Source organism: Eleutherodactylus coqui, chromosome 1 (genome assembly GCF_035609145.1).
Source record: "Eleutherodactylus coqui strain aEleCoq1 chromosome 1, aEleCoq1.hap1, whole genome shotgun sequence".
NCBI lineage: Eukaryota > Metazoa > Chordata > Amphibia > Anura > Eleutherodactylidae > Eleutherodactylus > Eleutherodactylus coqui.
In genome coordinates this window covers 225,391,001-225,410,453 of record NC_089837.1, presented here as the reverse complement: position 1 = coordinate 225,410,453, position 19,453 = coordinate 225,391,001, and the positions used below count along the sequence as shown (strand labels likewise).

The 19,453-nt window shown below is 42.0% G+C and overlaps 1 protein-coding gene across 1 annotated transcript; it reads left to right on the top strand.

The window, feature by feature from the left end:
- The first annotated feature begins 230 nt into the window (after window positions 1-230).
- On the top strand, window positions 231-16,469 carry LOC136611394 (amine sulfotransferase-like). Its single transcript, XM_066590983.1, has 6 exons — window positions 231-397; window positions 4,783-5,003; window positions 12,398-12,524; window positions 13,159-13,253; window positions 15,179-15,359; window positions 16,007-16,469. The coding sequence occupies exons 3-6, from the start codon at window positions 12,410-12,412 to the stop codon at window positions 16,135-16,137; spliced, it is 522 nt and encodes a 173-aa protein (XP_066447080.1). The 5' UTR covers window positions 231-397; window positions 4,783-5,003; window positions 12,398-12,409; the 3' UTR covers window positions 16,138-16,469.
- Window positions 16,470-19,453: the final 2,984 nt, after the last annotated feature.

Here is a 19,453-nt window from a genome sequence, read left to right as displayed (position 1 = left end):
ATTGGAGAGCTCTTTCATAGGGTTTCAAAGACACAGTTTTTACAGGATAGGTCACCAGTTCTTTCCATAACCCTCCCCATTTATCTGGGTTTGGGACCGGCATATATGGATGATTCCTACACAGCTGGGTTATTACTAGTAATACTATTCATATATAATTAGTAAAAATAATAATGATGCATTTACAAACCACTAACTGTATTTACATTGCCTTTCAACTACAGGTAGCACCATTTTAGAATGGACACAATTACTCCAGTTTTACGCGACTCAAATCTTTACCGATATAAAGGGTCTTGCTTCTTCAAAGAAATTATGCCACCAGAGTTCATAGACTCATTGCTGGATTTTGAAATAAAAGATGATGATGTGTTCATTGTTACATTTCCAAAATCAGGTGAGTAATACAGGGTTTTGTTTAGTTTAGAAAACCCTCAATAAGGGGAGGGCAATACGATGCTGCCAGATACTGCTTCCTTAGCAAAAGGATTCAGTTTGTTGAAATTCAACATGTCTGACCCTTTTTCCCTGACCAGGACCATTTTATCACATTGGTTGGCCGACAGCAAAGAGGGCGCCTTATCAATTTTTTTTTCATTGCCATATTCAAGGAAACATAACTGTTTTTACTTTTCAGTTGACAGAGTTGTGTGAAAGTTTATATTTAGGCTGTAGTTTTTATTTTGGTGAACATACAACTTTATGATCACTTATATTTCATTTTTTGCATGTCAGGAACTAGGATTGAACTAACAAAAAAAACAGGCATCACGGTTGAGTAAATTGCAAAGTTCAAAGAAGTACTAAGTCCATTTTTACTATATAGAGATACTGTGTAACATAATTTAAGGCATAAACAGGAACTTTACAAGCAAAGAGGACTGCAGGAACTAGGAAATATAAGAAGCTGCAGATCTGATTTTTAGTTGTACTGTGATCTGGGGCCTGTAATAAGGAAAAGTCAGGTCTGGTTATGAGATAAGTAAAACAGGAAATCCTCCAGCATCAGCAGGAATTACTATCCAAAGCTTTATTTGTACATGAAGATAAAAGATGTGACTGGGAACCACAATGCTTTGAAAGGCATACAGAAACTGTTTAGTTGAGGATGTAGAATCTAACTTTTACTTTCATATTAAAACAAAGTTTGGCTAGCTGACTGTTCTGGTACTTTTTGGCAGAAAGTTGACTATATTTCTTTTGTTTTGTTTGATATTTTTCTGTATTTTTAAGAGGTTTGGTATCAGAATTTGTTTAGGTGGGCTAGTCTAGGGTTTGTATTTAGAGGGTTGGGTCAGTATTTGATAAGGGGATCTGCAGAAATATCATAGGTTTAGTATAGAGATGAGCGAGCGTACTCGTCCGAGCTTGATACTCGTTCGAGTATTAGGGTGTTCGAGATGCTCGTTACTCGAGACGAGCACCACGCGGTGTTCGAGTTACTTTCACTTTCTTCCCAGAAAAGTTTGCGCTGTTTTCTGGCCAATAGAAACACAGGGAAGGCATAACAACTTCCTCCTGTGAAGTTCCAGCCCTATCCCACCCCCCTGCAGTGAGTGGCTGGGGAGATCAGGTGACACCCGAGTATATAAACTGGGGCCGGCCGCGGCTCGCCACAGATGCACGCTGAGAGACATCAGGGAAAGTGCCGTCCTGCTGTAGCTGCTATAGGGAGAGTGTTAGGCTGTTATCTTCATCTTCAAGAACCCCAACGGTCCTTCTTAGGGCCACATCTGACCGTGTGCAGTACTGTTGAGGCTGCTTTTAGCAGTTTTGCACCCTTTTTTTTTTTTTGTATATTGGGCGTGCAGACCATAGCGTCCTCAGTCTGCAGTCATTTTACTGAGTATAGGGGCAGTACTGGTGAGGCAGGGACAGTGGTACAGGGAAAGAGATATACTGTCTATATAGGCAGTGGGCTTTTTCAAAAAAATTGGAAAAAAAATCTTTGGGCTGCCTGTGACCGTGTTCAGTTTACTGCGTGTCTGCTGGCGGTAGTAGTCGCTCATTAATACCCCAGACTGCTACTACTACTGAAATGGAACTAATACTGTGCTCCCCCTATACTGTTGCTTTGGAATTGTTACTGGGGCCTGTCTTGACTGCTACTATTACTGAAATGGGCTGTTGGGCAGCATGTTACCCAGGAGAAGTGGCAGCGGAGTGTCATGCAGGCAGTGATTGTGCTTTGTTGGAGGTAGTGTGGTGCTTAGCTAAGGTATGCCTTGCTAATGAGGGTTTTTCAGAAGTAAAAATTGTTGGGGGGGGGGGGGGGCACTCTTGCCGCTGTTGTGGCTTAATAGTGGGACCTGGAAACTTGAGATGCAGCCCAACATGTAGCCCCTCGCCTGCCCTATCCGTTTCTGTGTTGTTCTCATCACTTTCTTGAATTTCCCAGATTTTCACAAATGAAAACCTTAGCGGAGCATAGGTCCCATACAAAAATGCTCGGGTCGCCCATGGACTTCAATGGGGTTCGTTACTCGAAACGAACCCTCGAGCATCGCGGGAAGTTCGACTCGAGTAACGAGCACCCGAGCATTTTGGTGCTCGCTCATCTCTAGTTTTGTAGTATATAATATAAAATGAAAAAAGTTTGGTATGGTGTTAGCCAGTAGAGCAAAATGTGATTGTTCCCAGCAAGAGAAACCAAATAATCTTGTAGATATGATCCCTTTTAATGACTAACAAAAATACATGATGTTATAGTGAACTTTCAAACCTACTTAGGGTTCTTCCTCAGACATAATGAAATAGATCCGAAGAGGCATATATCATTATGCCTGAACAAGAACCCTGAGTAGGTTCAAAAGCTCACTATAACATCATGTATTTTTGTTAGCAATTAAAAGGTATCATATCCACAAGATTACTTGGTATCTATTGCTGAAAACAATCACAGTATGTTACTTTATGCTCCTCCTTTTCATAATGTCTCTTCTTAAAAGTATGATTATGGGTTTATTCACATAGTGTTAACTATGATGTGGCTTTCCGACCCAGGGTTTCCTCTGAACCACCAAAAACTGTATTCATATGAAACCACCAACAGAATCGTAGACTTTAGTTTTTTTTGGTGTACAGAATAGAGTAGTTGCCTATGATATTCTGTCTCCTAAAATTAAACAGAAAATAATGGAAACCATGTCAAATAAAGACACATTTGGACTCCATTTGACTAATTAAAATTTGTGGTTCCAATTTTGTAGAATGGCATTGTTTGAATAGCAATTTTGTTGATTCAGATGGAAGCCTGGGATGAAAAGCCATGGTGCACAGTTAATCACAGCATGAACCCAGCCTTATACTGGCATATTTAGACTGTATGTAGGGCAACACCACCTCTAAATATAGTCTTGACTGTCCACAGTATTATCCGGCTCCTCTTTTTACTAACCACCAGATAGTAGAAAAGGAGACAATTGGAAGGGATGGCCAGTGTCAGCACCAGTCCACTGAAGAGCCCATGGCAACTTTGGGTTAACAGGTGCCACGCTTGTCAAGCTGAAGATGGTTTAAATAGGTGGTCCACCAACACACTGTTACTGAAGGGTCCAAATATACCAGAAGCCACTTATGAGATTAAAACATAAGTGCAGGATCAGACTACATAGGTATTGTTTATAGTCTGTAAGCATGGAGACGAATCTTTTCCAATAGACTTCTCAAAACTCACATCCCTAGACATCAATCTGGTTCAGGTCTATACCTACGATTCTGGCCCCTCATTGTCAGCAGTAGTTTCTCATCACTATCAGGAACCTTCCTCTCCCAGAGCTTACCAGTATCAGTGCAGAAGTTAGGTTACAGCAACACAGAGACTTGGCCGCAATAGGGGGAGCACGATCAAAGATAGCTGTGTAGTATTGTCTCATCGCCTTGCCATTGAACTTAATGAAGTCGCATTGTGAGTTGTAGGTTGCCGCAGGTTACTGTGACTGCAATGTTGCAATTGCAAAAATAACAGGTTGGATGTTGCAGTGATACACAGCGCTTTTTGGTTGCTTGACCCCTGTCGCTGCCATGTTCCCTGTGTAGCACTGGGAAATAGAGGACAGAAGTGGATTTTCAGATGTGGTATAGAAGTGACCAGTCAATGTATACTTAAAGGGGTTGTCCCCCGCCGAAACGGGGTTTTTTTTTTTTCAACCCCCCCCCCCGGTTCGGCGCGAGACAACCCCGATGCATGGGTTAAAAAAGAAAACCGGAGAGTGCTTACCTGAATCCCCGCGCTCCGGTGACTTCTTACTTACCTGCTGAAGATGGCCGCCGGGATCTTCTCTCTCGGTGGACCGCAGGGCTTCTGTGCGGTCCATTGCCGATTCCAGCCTCCTGATTGGCTGGAATCGGCACGTGACGGGGCGGAGCTACACGGAGCCGCTCTCCGGCACGAGCGATCCCATTCATAAAAGAAGAAGACCCGGACTGCGCAAGTGCGTCTAATCTGGCGATTAGACGCTGAAAATTAGACGGCTCCATGGAAACGAGGATGCTAGCAACGGAACAGGTAAGTGAATAACTTCTTATAACTTCTGTATGGCTCATAATTAATGCAAAATGTACATTACAAAGTGCATTAATATGGCCATACAGAAGTGTATAGACCCACTTGCTTTCGCGGGACAACCCCTTTAAGGCTAATTTCAGATGAGTGCATTACAGGTGCATTTTTGTCCCCATAATGTGGTCAAGTGTCCCTTTCCAACTGCAGGTCTACTGACCTGAACTGTTTTAAATGTCAATCAACTTCAGTTGTAATAATCTGTCATTTTTTTTTACTAGGAACTATTTGGACACAGCAAATTTTAAGTCTAATATGCAGTGACGAGTACAGAAATGGAACCGAATAAATATACACTTCTGAAAGAGTACCGTGGCTTGAATTTCAACAGATCAACAAGGATGCCAATTGTGACCCTCATAGTCATCCTTCTCCTCGTTTATTTGCATCACATTTGTCATATAAGTTTGTACCACAGGGACTGAAAACTACAAAGGCAAAGGTAAGAGCAGTTTATGTATTGTAGATAAAGATAGATACAGATAGATAGTAAATAAAAACCATAAATAACAGCTGTATGAGTATTTGTTAAAAACGCTAACTTTTCTCCTTAGGGAGAGCACCTACATGGTAAGTGAGAAGATTCAAAAGGCCATTCATGCTCCTCTGGGTAATATGCAAATAAGGGAGATGGAACAGTACCTCCACAGTGCCACCTTGCTTTGCTTTTAATTCCCAGTCATTGTTACAAGGCTTGTGTAAAGAGTCTAACTTTGGCTTGAAGGAATGCTGCCTTCTGAAAGGTGGCGCTGTGGAGATATTTGTTAAAGTACATTGCATATTCCATGTAACAAGTTTATATTTTTAAAAATGTTTCTATTTCCCTTAATCCTAAACAAAAGTAGAATAATGGTGGTTATTACTGTTCTGGTATGTTTAGATAATGTACTAGGCAAAAAATGTATATGGCCCAATGGAACAAACCAGGTTCTGTAACTTCAAACCACACAAGACATCAATTGCCGTAGAGCAACATTGAATCATAGATTGTGTGCATATCTGAAACATAACCTTTTTTAAGCACCTAAGAAAAAAGATGAAACTACAGGGCTCACTGAGTAAGTAAAGAATCCTCTGCCAAAAAAGACTACTGGCTAAACAATAAGAATACATATCTACAACAATATTTAACTATAGGTTTCAGTGTAAAAACAACAAATATCCAACCAACAGATAAAGGCTCCCTGTTGCAGGCATTAAGATCCTATTGAAAAATAATATTCAGTCCACATGTAAACTGACCTAAAATGTTAAACTACAACCCCATGCCCTCCAGATATATTTTGCCAGTAATCTGGCATCATCAGGAGAATAGACTGTAGGCGCAGAATTTTATTTTTGCTAGGAGCTTTTTTATGTACAGACATAATAAAGGTTATGTTTTAAATATGGACACAACCTATGGTTCAATGTTGTCCTAGGGCAATTGTTACAAGACAGAAGAAATCATTGTTAGGATGTCTGCACACAGGTGATTTGCATTGCGGAATACGGAGCGAGTGTTAAGGACTGCTGCCCGGTCACATAACCTTTCAGGTCAAGAGGTCCAAATTAGAACCATATCTGGATGCATCCCAGAAACCAAGAACTAGACACTGAGACAGTTGTCAGTTTCCTCAGATACGCAGAGATGAACCACCATAAGGCGATGCGCACTGAGCATTTATTCAGTCTTTTATAGCCTTCAGTACAGGAAAGGAATGTAGGTTGGTCATAGCAAACAACTCATTGGATTAGGCAGAGATTATGAATTATGCATTGTTCGGCAATCGCATAGCGTGAGAGTCTATGAAATGTCCTTCAAAATTTCTGTTTATCTGGCGTGGTCTGGTTCTTCCCTCGTGATTTAGACGGTCGTAGTGTCTTGTCAGCACAGTCAGTTCCTTTGTCCAAACCTGGAGGCAGGGGGGGAGTATTTGGTTTCTCGGAAAAACAGAAACAAATCATTAGACACTGTACCGTACCTCCTGCCCTGAGCTTATCTCTGCTTTGAATTATTGTTCTACTACACACAAGCCTATTCTCATCTTATAATGCTCCATTTTGTATCTAGCGTCCATTTTGAGACAGATTCTTTCATGTTATGAGCCTGTACCTTCTCACAAGCATCCGCCTCCGGTTTCCGCAGCAAATTCCTGCCATAGCATGCCAAGTAAAGGTGGGTTTCCACGCCCATGAACAAAAATCAATTGCGTTTTTTTTTTCCCTCACTCATGGGGGAAAAAAAAAATCACAGCATGCTGTATCTTCAGTCATATTCCATGTGGACGGCTTCCATGTGCCATCCGGCACATCCGCAGTACAGAAGAAAATCCATCGGGACAGGTACGAAAGGCTTACTGGCCGGGCACCGGGTCGGATTCCACTGCGGGATCTCGCATGCGGAATCCAACCTGGCCGTGTGCATTCGGCCTTAAGAAAACCATATACAGTAGATAACTAATAAATTGGCCAATTCTGCTAATCCCCTCACCTATAAAGATAACTTGTCCATCTCTTACTACTCTTGACTCAAAGAATTTTAATTGTTATAGTGCACAAAGCCTCCTAATTCTATGGTGGAAAACATGTGCTGCTGATAGGACCGAGTCAACACAGATTAAATGCAGACTATTCATCTGGGTACTGTTACACAGGACGACCTCTCGAGTGCAGATGTGCAACAGATCGTCCCATTGATGATCGTTCCTATGCTTGTACACAGGAATGATCAATGCTCATTGAATGGATTGTTTTGGCCCAGCTGCCTCCATTCCCAGTAAATAACTTGTTCATAGATGTACGACAGCATGTTTTCATGGGCCCATCAAACATTCACTTTTCTTGGATGTAGAAACTGAACACAAACAATTATATTGTTTGTTATTCTGACGTGCATGCATTTAGACTGTACGATAATTGTTCAGATTCTCGCTGATTGTGGGAATCTGAACAATTTCTCAGGCCTTGTAAGAGGGCCCTTTGTTTTGTAGCAGCACAATTTTAGAGCATCACAAATGCTCCCATAGGGCAAAAGCTATCTTAAAGGTGTTGTCCAACTGTAAACTATTGATGACCTATCTTCAGGATAGCTTATCAATAACAAGTAGGCTATGGGACCTCAACCAATCAACTGTCCTCTGGGTCGATGTGCTCATTTACTGAGCTTATTTATTCAGGAATCACACAGCTTCATTCATACTGTAATGGCCTGAATTGGTATTGCAGGCCACAATCGCATTGAAGTGAATGGGCTGTAATACAAAGTCTAGCCACTGCAGTGAGAACAGAATTGTCTGCTTCCTGCTGAAATCAACTAAGTGCAGAAGAACAGCGGCCCAGAGAACTTCTGAGGATAAGACATCAATAATAATAACTGGACAGCCCTTTTATGGACAAGTTCATAATAGACTACCTAAAGGCAATAATGTGTAAATATCTGAGATCATGTCTATAATATTTCATGAAATGAAAGTCAACACATCTGTCCAGAAAGAAACTTTTTTTGTCTTACTGGTTGAAGCTATCCAAAGAAGATGGGCCTTAACAATTTCTGAAAGATCTTTATTATGAGATACAAAGAAAATTCTAATTCTTGTGATCATGGAATAAAAGACATTTTAATATTTTTTCTGAAATGTTTGGTTCTGTCCATATTAGTTTTGAGATGCCTAGATATATGTAAGGTAGCTACTCATGTCTGCCACCCCATGCAGTTTCGTACAGCTGAAAGCGTCTCTCTGCTCTCCCTGTCTGTTTTCGTCCAGCACTGAAAGGGTTTAGGAGCTCTCTGGCTCTCAGCTCACCTGTGAGGTTGATTAGGCTTTCCTCCTCTATTTAAGCTGAACTGTGGCACTTCTTCTGGGCCTCAGAATTGGTGTGTGTTAGGTTCTGACACTCTGCTTTCTTTGGTCACCTACTTCTGTTTTAGTTGTGTCTGTGTGGTCTCAGTTCTGTCTCTGCTCTCTGAGTTCTGTGTTTGAAGTCTGAGTCCTGTTTGTATTCCTGAGTTTGTGTCTGGATTCTGTTTATGCTGTCTGAGCTCTGCATCTGTCTGCATGTTTGTTTTCTGTCAGTTCCCATTCCTGTTTTTTGGTTAGTCCTTGCTCTGTCCTGCATCTGTGTGCTCCTCTGTCTGCTGCCAGTTCCTACATTTTCTACCCCATCAGGGATAGTCAAACCTGAGGTTCCAGTACAGGGCTGCCCTTATCAAGGTGATCGTCTTGCTTGTAGGTAGGAGTCTTCCATTCCCTCTGCAGCCAACAGTCAGTCTCTCTTTTCTTGGCAACAGTACCACTATCTGAGGAGTCAGCTGCCAACCATACCAGTTAAGGCTTGGTTGGTTGGTTCAGTGGATCCACAACCCGTAATCCGTAACAATACATCTATGGTGTGAACTCTTATTTCAACATTGTCTTTCTAAAGAATACATTTAAGTTTACATGTTTCTGCAAAACACATTTAGAGCTTATTCACATGACTGTGTTTGTGAAGGTAATTGCACGCGCAAAAGCTGTGCACCCAAAACAAATAGGTTTAATGGGTTTGTCCTCATAATTGCGTTTTGTTACATATGGCAAAAATAGGACTTGCTCTATTTACCTGCATTTTGCGCAGCAAAAGTGCCATAGATGTCTATGGGAGGTGCAATAATATGCAAGGGGAGGCTGTGATTCTGTGCAAAACTCAGATCTCATTAGGCCTAAACAGCCATTAACCCCTTAAGGACCAGGTTGTTTTGTACCTTAAGGACCAGACACTTTTTAAGGATTTTACCCATGTGCCGGTTTTACTGCTCTATTTTTTTTCCTTTAGCTACCAAAATTATTTTTGCTGCGTTTTTTTTTCCGTGACATATAGGACTATTTTTTTAATATCTTTTTCACTGACTTTTTTTCCCGTTTTTTAGTTTTATTGGGGGTAAAATGCTAAAAAAAAATGATTTTTTTTAACATTTATAGTCTTTTTAAAAATTATTTTTATATTTACACTAAAATAAAATATGGAAATGGGTTCCTCTATTTATTTCGGTCGTTTTGATATATAGTATGTACGGTTTTGGTTTATAGGGCGCATACGGTGACGGTTTTTGTTGGCGTCTGCTTTGTGTTATTCCCTTTTTTATGTATGTTTTGTTGTTTTATTCTGTTGTTTTGTTTTACTTATGTATGTAATTGTGTTTTTTACTATCTGTGTCCCCCATGACGTCATATAAGACCTCTGGGGGACACTCACTTTTTTTTTTTTTTAAACTTTATTTGACATTTTCCCACTGTAGCTGGGCAGTCCATAGGACCCTCAGTTACAGGGGAAAGCAACCCCTGTGGTGACATTAGTCACCTGCAGAGCTGCCAGGGTCTAGTCTGACCCTCCAGCTCTGCAGTAGCAGGGTATCCCGGGAGGTCACATGACCCCCCGAGGCTCCCGTAGTGAAAGAACTTCTTACTTTCACTTTGCCCCGACAGTGCTCACTGTACATCGGGGAAGCAGAAGGCAGGAAGGGTTAAAAACCCCTCCTGCTCCAGGTTATCAGCTGTCACTAACAGCTGATAACCCGTTCCTGCCTCTGACTGATTGCAGAGGCAGGAGGCTTAGAGCACCGCCGTATTTTTACGATCGGTGGTCCTTTAAAGGAGATGTCCCGCGCCGAAACGGGTTTTTTTTTTTTTAAACCCCCCCCCCCCCCGTTCGGCGCGAGACAACCCCGATGCAGGGGTTAAAAAAACCACCCGCACAGCGCTTACCTGAATCCCGGCGGTCCGGTGACTTCAATACTTACCGCTGAAGATGGCCGCCGGGATCTTCTACCTTCGTGGACCGCAGCTCTTCTGTGCGGTCCACTGCCGATTCCAGCCTCCTGATTGGCTGGAATCGGCACGTGACGGGGCGGAGCTACACGGAGCCGCTCTCTGGCACGAGCGGCTCCATAGAAGAAAGCTGAAGACCCGGACTGCGCAAGCGCGGCTAATTTGGCCATCGGAGGCCAAAAATTAGTCGGCTCCATGGAGACGAGGACGCTAGCAACGGAGCAGGTAAGTATAAAACTTTTTATAACTTCTGTATGGCTCATAATTAAAGGGGTTGTCCCGAGGCAGCAAGTGGGTCTGTACACTTCTGCATGGCCATAATAATGCACTTTGTAATGTACATTGTGCATTAATTATGAGCCATGCAGAAGTTATAAAAAGTTTTATACTTACCTGTTCCGTTGCTGGCGTCCTCGTCTCCATGGTGCCGACTAATTTTCGCCCTCCGATGGCCAAATTAGCCGCGCTTGCGCAGTCCGGGTCTTCTGCAGTCTTCTATGGGGCTCCGTGTAGCTCCGTGTAGCTCCGCCCCGTCACGTGCCGATTCCAGCCAATCAGGAGGCTGGAATCGGCAATGGACCGCACAGAAGAGCTGCGGTCCACGGAGGAAGAGGCCATCTTCAGCGGTGAGTAGAGAAGTCACCGGAGCGCGGGGATTCAGGTAAGCGCTCCGGTGAGCTTTCTTTACCTCCCTGCATCGGGGTTGTCTCGCGCCGAACGGGGGGGGGGTTGAAAAAAAAAAAAACCCGTTTCGGCGCGGGACAACCCCTTTAATGCACAATGTACATTACAAAGTGCATTATTATGGCCATGCAGAAGTGTATAGACCCACTTGCTGCCTCGGGACATCTCCTTTAAGCCCAGCACCAGCCGCCGTATATATACAGTGGCTGGTCGTAAATGGGTTAAATCCATAGAAATCCATGCAAAGGGTGTGTCATGCGCACATGTGAACTGTCCTTGAGTGCGCAAAAAGTACAGTATAGTACTATGAGCAGATATGTGCACAAAGGAACCTCTTCAAGCCTCATACACGCACAAATTTGCAGCACTAAAGTGAGCATTTTTGCGCACGGGCTCATGTAAAGTGCAGCTTATTTGCGCATGAACAAGGTTTGAAGAGGTACATAATTTGTGTGTTTTCACGGTCACACAGTGTATTTGCACATTGCATAAACGCTGTGGGTTTGTTGTAGAATTTCCACAGAAGATCCGCACGTGAACAGGATTTGTTTTAATCCCTTTCACTTTATAGTGAACTGTTCCGCTGTTTTTCTGCTGTGTTTCCACTGTTTTTTTTTCTGCAGCACCCTGAGGCCACAAGCTGATGACATCATCATTCGCACGCCCTGGTGGCATAGTAAGCAGCTTTAAAATGCTGTAAAACGCTGTATACAGCGTTCTTAATGCACCCCATTCATTTTAATGGGCAATGCAGGAGTCAAAAACGCGCTGCAACACCCAAAAATAGAACATACAGTGTTCGTTTTATTGCGGGTTATAAACACTGCGCTAAAACGCTCGACTGAAAAGCCCCATTGAAATTAATGGAAGCTTAGTGCAGCATAAAAAAAACGACTGTAGGAGAGAAGCCTAACAGTGCTTACTAAAGTAAAGAAAAAATTCCTCAAACTAATGGCATCGGTTCCAACCTCCTGCTCAATGCATGCTATGTAAAAGGGCCCTAAGAGACAGAAGCGCTCAACTGAGCACTATGCCCCTGCAGCCACAATTGTCTGTCCTTGGCCCCCTTGTTCGCTAAAGATATCAGTGAGTCTGTTTTCAGCTCACAAGGAGTCAGTTCCAGCCGAAGAGGCAGGGAGCTCAGCTGAACACTTCTGTTCTTTCATTTCAGCGATCAGTTAGGGTCTCAGCACCCAACCTCCACCAATTAAAACTTCGACGTGTCAGATTTTTTTGGAAGGCCAGTTACTCTTTGAGTATAACAGATTTCAATTTCAATACAATTTTTTTTTAAATTGAATTCGCTTTCATTCAATTATTGTTCCATTTATTCATTCTATGAATAAACTATACATTTCTTATTAAGATCATATACGTGATGAGAAATCCAAAGGATGTCATAAAATCTCTATATCATTTTGAAGCCATGGCAACCTATGCTCAGACTTCTCCAGATTTTGACCACTTCTTTCAAAAGTTTTTAGATGGTGAAGGTAAGTGTTAACATTTTAGATTTATAAATACAATTGTTGTTTATAACAATTTATAAGTGGTAAAAAAATGCTTCATAGTTACACCATACTGTATAATTGAAGGATGTGGCTAAAGGGGACGGGGCAGAGAAAACAATAAATCTTTTTTTTTATAAGCATTAATGTTATTTTGTTTTAAGAATTTATCTAAGCCTTTTCTGGAATCATCAACTGCTGTGACCTGTAAGACAGAGCTCTGCAAGTCCATCTATTCCAGTGATCATGGAGGTTCCGCTGCCTACTGCCATCTTCTGAAACATCTCTATGGAACAGAGATGTACATTCTCGTTAAGCTTTATAAGACTGGACAAATCCTTTAATTCTATGAGGACCTGCAGCATAATAATACAATGTAGAAAGTTGGCATCAGAGGACCTAGGCCATACCATTATGGTACTGTGTGTGGACACTGTCATTCTGCCCACACTACTAGCATCAGGACTGCAACTATAATACCGGGCCATGGCCCTCCTCTAACAATGGTTTAACACATTGTGTTTCATCACCATTACAGCCCAGTAATTTAATTCAATACTGTAGTAGAAAGGCCTATAGTTGTACTCCAAAAATCTCATGTTTTATTTTTATTCCATAGTTTTTGCTGGCAGCTGGTTTGACCATGTCCAAGGATGGTACACTCATAAAGATGATTTCAATATTCTTTTCATAAAGTATGAAGATATGATCATGGCAAGTACAAACACATTGCTTTATGTTTTGAGTGATTTGTAAGGAAAGAGTCGCTGCTTCACGTATGAATTGTTCTTAATTGACCAAACTTTGTAAGGCATGACTGTATTACAGTTTCTTATGACCTCTCAGATGTGCAGAACCAAAATACAGCACCCATAGAAGTGTATGGGGCGCTACACAGTGGCATTGCTATAGGGCAGTGGTAGCGAACTTATGGCACACTGCCAGAGGCGGCACGCAGAGCCCTTCCTACTGGTACGCACTGCCATTGACCTCTCACTACTTGTGAATACTGGCAGGGGCCGTGGTTCCCCTGCCGGCATTCCCCTAGCATTCACCTCCTCCCCTGACGTCTCTTTGGTACTGGTGGCATATTAACATTTTCCACACCACTTCAAGCCTATTCAGCAATTCCAGCAACCTGATTGGTTGTTTGGGTTGGCTGATTCACCAAACAACCAATCAGGTTGCTGGAATTGCTGAATAGGGCAGAAGTGGTGTGGAAAATGTTAATATGCGTACTGATGTACTATGTCCCCACCAGAAGCAAGGGGTGGCGACATAATACACCAGTCAATCAACTGATTCACTGAGTCAATCAGAAGCTGGGGGCGGAGGATTGTGGCAAGGCTGAGAGCAGTGGGGCCAAACCTAGGAGCTGCCGGCGAGGCTGAGAGCAGCGGCGACACAGGTATCGCAGAGACTGCCCATTGGCCCCGGCATACAGGACAGCGGCGAAGCTGGGAGTGCCAGGACAGAGGACAGCGCCGACATTGGAAGCTGTGGTGGCAGAGGCTGAGGCAAAGGAGGAGAGCGCCCCACAACTGTGAGTGTGAGAGGGGAGGGGTGTCACTATTACACAGGGGGCTGCCGAGGGATGTCACTATTACCGCTGGGGCCACCGTCGGATGTCACTTTTACCGCTGGGGCTGCCGTGGGATGTCACTATTATTCTGGGGGCCGCCGTGGGATGTCACTATTACCGCTGGGCCACTGTGGGATGTCACTAGTATTCTGGGGGCCGCTGTGGGATGTCAGGGCTATTTCAAAATAGACAGGGTGCAGATTTTGACTGCTTTTTGGATGCAGAAATGCTGCAGAATTTTCCACAGAAATTTTCTCTGAGGACATTCTGCAGTATTTCCGTATCCAGAAAGAAGTCAAAATCTGCACGCTGTCTATTTTGAAGCGGCCCTGTCCTTTTTAGAAAGATGGGGGTAAAATCATACAACGTGATAAGCCCCGCCCCCTGACGTGTTGACACTTTGAGATAAGTGGGTTTTAGGTTGCAGTTTGGGCGCTTGGTCTCTAAAAGGTTTGCCATCACTGCCATAGAGCTGGCCCCTAAACTAGGGGGGCCCATGTGCTCCCCTCACCACACTAAAACTCTGACTGACTGAACAACTAAAAGAGGTTTCCCAGGCAACGCCACTGGAAACAATGAGGTCAGAGCAGAAGTCACTGCTCCAACCCCTGTGTAAAGGCCAGTGCTTGTAATTAAAGGCAAAGCTCTCATTAATATCAATGGGCGCAGCTTCAGCCTGTATGGGTTAGGTGTGTGTACAGGTGCAGATGACTGCAGCCTGTATGGTTTAGGTATGGGTAGAGGTGCAGATGACTGCAGCCTGTATGGTTTAGGTATGTGTACAGGTGCAGATGACTGCAGCCTGTATGGTTTAGGTATGGGTACAGGTGCAGATGACTGCAGCCTGTATGGTTTAGCTATGCCCCAAGCAGTACAATACCCCCAATTTCATATAGATTTGGAATATTGTTCCTTTGGCTGTTGTATTGTGGAGATCTTCATATTATCAAACTATGAAACCATATAGAGAACCATATGATAACACACATAAATATATATTATGTATTGTTGTGATTTTGTTGATATTCCTTAAAAATATGTACTTTACTCCATACAGAATCTACATGCTGTTGTGAAACGAATGTGCACATTTTTAGGGAAACAATTAGATGATGAATCTTTGGACATTGTAGTGAAACGAGCAACGTTTGATGGGATGAAAAAGGATCCACTTGCTAATAAAGAAAATGTGCCAGAAGATTTATTTGATTTGAAAATTGGGAAATTTATGCGAAAAGGTAAATGTGCAAAAGTCACAATGTAAATTGTGTTTAAAGATACAAACCTACTGAGAAAGTGATATCACTTTTCCAAATAATAGAACATCACAAAAACATACATGGAAGTCAATGGCAGATATTTTCAAAAATATTGGTATATATTTGCATGCAATATTCAATTACCCTTTCTAAAAAAAATCCATTAAAGTGATGGCTGCTATGGGAAACACAAATTTTGTTGGTTTTCATGTACAAGACCCATGGTGTTTTAACTTGGTCCAATCAGGAACGCAAGGGCTTGTTGCAAAAAACATGTCTGCTTTTTTCTGAACACCTGTTTAAGAGCTGTATGTGGTATTGCAGCACATCCGTACTCACCTCAGTGGGACTGAGCTGAAGTATCTGACACAACTAGAGATAAGTGAGCACACGCGGCTAAAGCAGTTACTCGAGCGAGCATTGCTCTTCTCGAGTAACTGCTTACTCTGGTCCGAGCAGGCTCGGGGAGGGGGGGGGGGGGGCGGTGAGCGGGTGACGACGGGGGGGGGGGGGGGGGGGAGAGTGAGAGAGATCGGGGAAATACAGAGTTTATTTTTTCATACACCCGTGGATGCTGCCACTCTCTTTTTGGATTTAGTTTTCTGATTGTGTGATTTCATTTGTAGGTACTATTGGAGACTGGAAAAATACCATGACAGTGGCACAGAGTGAAGCATTTGACAGCATCTTTGAGGAAAAGATGGGAGGTTTAGATCTACAATTTACCTGGGACATAAATGAAAAAAGATGTGAATAGACCAACCTCTTTAGGCTAGAATAACACATGCAGTTTGAATTGTAGTTTCAGGCACAGTTTTTTGAGCCAAAGCCAGACCTGGATGCTAATAAAATGGGAAGCATTGTACAAGGGAAGTTTAAGCAAATGGCTTTTACTTGATTCCTTTTCCTGTCGGATCCACTCATAGCTTTGGTTTTAAACCCTGAATCAAAAACTGGCCCTAAGGACAACACTAATTTTGACCTTCAGAATCAGACCTATTTTCTCATTTTTGTCCTTTGTTCTTCCAGAAGTTATATGTCTTGTTTGAGTAAATTTGTACCTTTTTTAGGTTGAATGTAGAGCTACATATAAATGGCATACATTATTTAAATTACAGAAGAAACTCAAAAAATTGAGAAGAAAATTATTTCAATTTTTTTTAACACAATTCCTGCAGAAAGAGGGAATATTTTGATTATGTGATCTGTTATCATTAAAACAGCATTAAATATATGTGCGTCTTACTATTTTTGTCATGGTAATGTAGAATATTTGTGTTTTCTGTTTTCCCTTTTTTCATTTCTTTTTACCTTTTCCTACATGAGAGATATTTTAATTTACAAAAAGGTAAATGTTAATATGCCAACACATCAAGTATTATAGACTTATAGGCAGTAGGCACTGTAGCTACGCAGCCTTGGTGGTCCTCTCTAGAACTCAGGGCTGCTGATAATTTAGGATAAGACTAAAGATAAACAGTACAGATCATGCAAACATTTCTAGAATATTGTTGTCAATAACTTCAAAATGTATTAAATAATGTATTCAGTACTACCATATGTTTTAAAAGGCAAGACTCTCTTAAGTACATCAACACCGATTCACCACAATTTACCACTGGCACATACCCAAAGTGAATAAAAACAAAGAGGCAGATTTACTATTGAAAACTCGCCACTTTTCTGGTTCAAAAAACCATCGTACACGGTTTGCCCCAGATTTATCAGGTGTTTTTAGATACTCTTGGACACTTTCTATGACTCGTCCCACAAATGGGTATTGCTTTATGAAGAGGAGGCGTGTGCCAAAAAGTGTGCTAAATTTGCACCAAAATATTGTAACAATTTTTTAAGTACATTAAGCCATATAATAGGTGGTATAAAGTTAGGATAGACAGTTTAAAGATATGCCAGATTAATTAAAGATATGACAGATGTATAATGCACAATGTGCCACTGTGATAAACCTGGCGCATTTAAAGATTGTCTAGTCTAAGCTTGCACTAAGTTGAAAACTACAGATCCTAGGTGGGAGATTCATCCAAATCTGTATGCATTCTGAACCTACTGTAGACATGCTACTCCATTCAAAACCATTATTACTTCATATTCATGCTGCTCTAAACCCTAAAAAAGCTAAAACAGTGCTAAAAATATGGAAAGACAATAATTTGTTTCCTTGACAAGATCAGTTCTGTTCAATGGAGTGACATACAACTGCTATCACAGATACTAAAGGTGATTGGAGAGATTCCTGTCACAGTTTTAATAACCTGCACATTCCCAATGATTGTCTATGAACTGCGGACCGTCTACAGGTGACCTGCGTGCATTCTGCAATCCAATTTTGGCCGTGGACATGAAGCTTTAATGTACATATACACAGGGCGATTATCACCTGAATTATTGCAGGAAACAGTGAATTTGGGCAATAGTCATCCCGTGTACAAGCCGCAGCCTCCAGGCACCGAGAGACAAATGGGAGTTGCTTGTTTTTTTCGCAGAACCAAAAACCAAATGACTGTCGGCTGCGGAAACAAGAGTTACTTAATCTTTGGGCGACTCCTGTTTACAGTGAATGATGGCGGGCGGCCAGAACGATCCCCGGCGCATGCCACCTCCTTTCACGTGAATGACTATCGCTGTGTAAAGTCCAGCAGTAATAGTCGCCGGTACAGCTGTCATCCCTAATGCAGAGCCTAAGAGCGGCTTCACCCGACCGTGCTTGTGCGCAAAACACAGAGGATATGACCCATTGATTGCAACGGGTTACTTCTCATGAGTTTTGTGCGCACATTTCGCATGTGAGGAAAATAATAGGACCTGCTCAATATTTCTACATTTTGCACAGCAAAGGCCCCATAGAATACAAATGTCCAAGGGGATGCGTAAAACACAGCGCAAAAACGCTATTAGGTGAGCTGAAGAATAGTGACTACCAACTACTGAGCACTTCCTCACATGGCGCCCTTTCAGGTCCTGGATTTACACGGACAACTACCGCTGGAAATCACATCATTTGAGAGATTTTTCGGCTGATAGTTGCCCCATGTAAAACTACCCGAACTCCGTATTCTCTCTTGTGGAGATTGTGAAGGATAAATACAGCAGATACGAGAAAAAAATTTTTTTAAATTATTTATTTATATTATATACAAAAGTATATATTTAAAGAAACATAATAATAATAATTGCATGTTGGCAAAAAAAATTGGTGTTTCTTTGGTGGTAGCTGGTAGCTGATGTTGTATTTGGTGGTAAATGATGTTATATATGGAGGTAGGTGGTAGGTGATGTTGTATTTGGAGGAAGGTGGTAGCTGATGTGGTATTTGGAGGTAGGTGGTAGGTGATGTTGTATGTGGTGGTAGGTGGTAGCTGATGTTATATTTGGTGATAGGTGGTAGCTGATGTCATATTTGGTGATAGGTGGTAGCTGATGTTGTATTTGGTGGTAGCTGATGTTGTATTTGGAGGTGTAGGAATGCTATGGTTCCTGGGGTGAACAGGCTCTTCTCTTGTTCACTATCCATAGTCAGAGTGGGATCTATGAATTTTAGCCACATGACTGGTTCTGGGGCACTAAGGACATCCAGTTTTGGGCATCGCATCTTGATAAAGACTCCAAAGCATTTCAGAAGATGATTAATACGCTTGCAGCGCTAGGCATGTTTATCAGCCGCAGCCTGATGCGGAACCTCTTTAGCGGGAGATGCTGTAAATAAATATATACATTATAAGAGGAACACTCATAAATCAATCCATGTGATACAATGACACGACAGGGAAGGGGATCTTCATCATCACCGCTACTCACTTTTACCCCGTGGTTTTTAGATTAAGAATTTAACAACTATTAATTGCTGTTGCTTCCCTGAACTGGCAAAAGTCTAAAGAAAGTACATTTTACTTTAATTTTAATGCCCCATAATAATATAGTATATCGTATAATCCAGTCCCGTCCCTATAATATAACCGTAGTGACCGGCCAACAAGTCAACAGCGTTGGTTTACAGACAAACTGTAGAAAGCATTCACATTCAACATTCAAGTTGACATTTAACACAATTAAAG

Excerpts from the sequence above, each read along its gene's own strand:
- LOC136611394 (XM_066590983.1), top strand. The coding sequence starts at position 12,410 with ATGAGAAATCCAAAGGATGTCATAAAATCTCTATATCATTTTGAAGCC. Across the intron at positions 12,525-13,158 it reads AAAGTTTTTAGATGGTGAAG|TTTTTGCTGGCAGCTGGTTT; the intron begins GTAAGTGTTAAC and ends TTTATTCCATAG. Across the intron at positions 15,360-16,006 it reads TGGGAAATTTATGCGAAAAG|GTACTATTGGAGACTGGAAA; the intron begins GTAAATGTGCAA and ends TTTCATTTGTAG.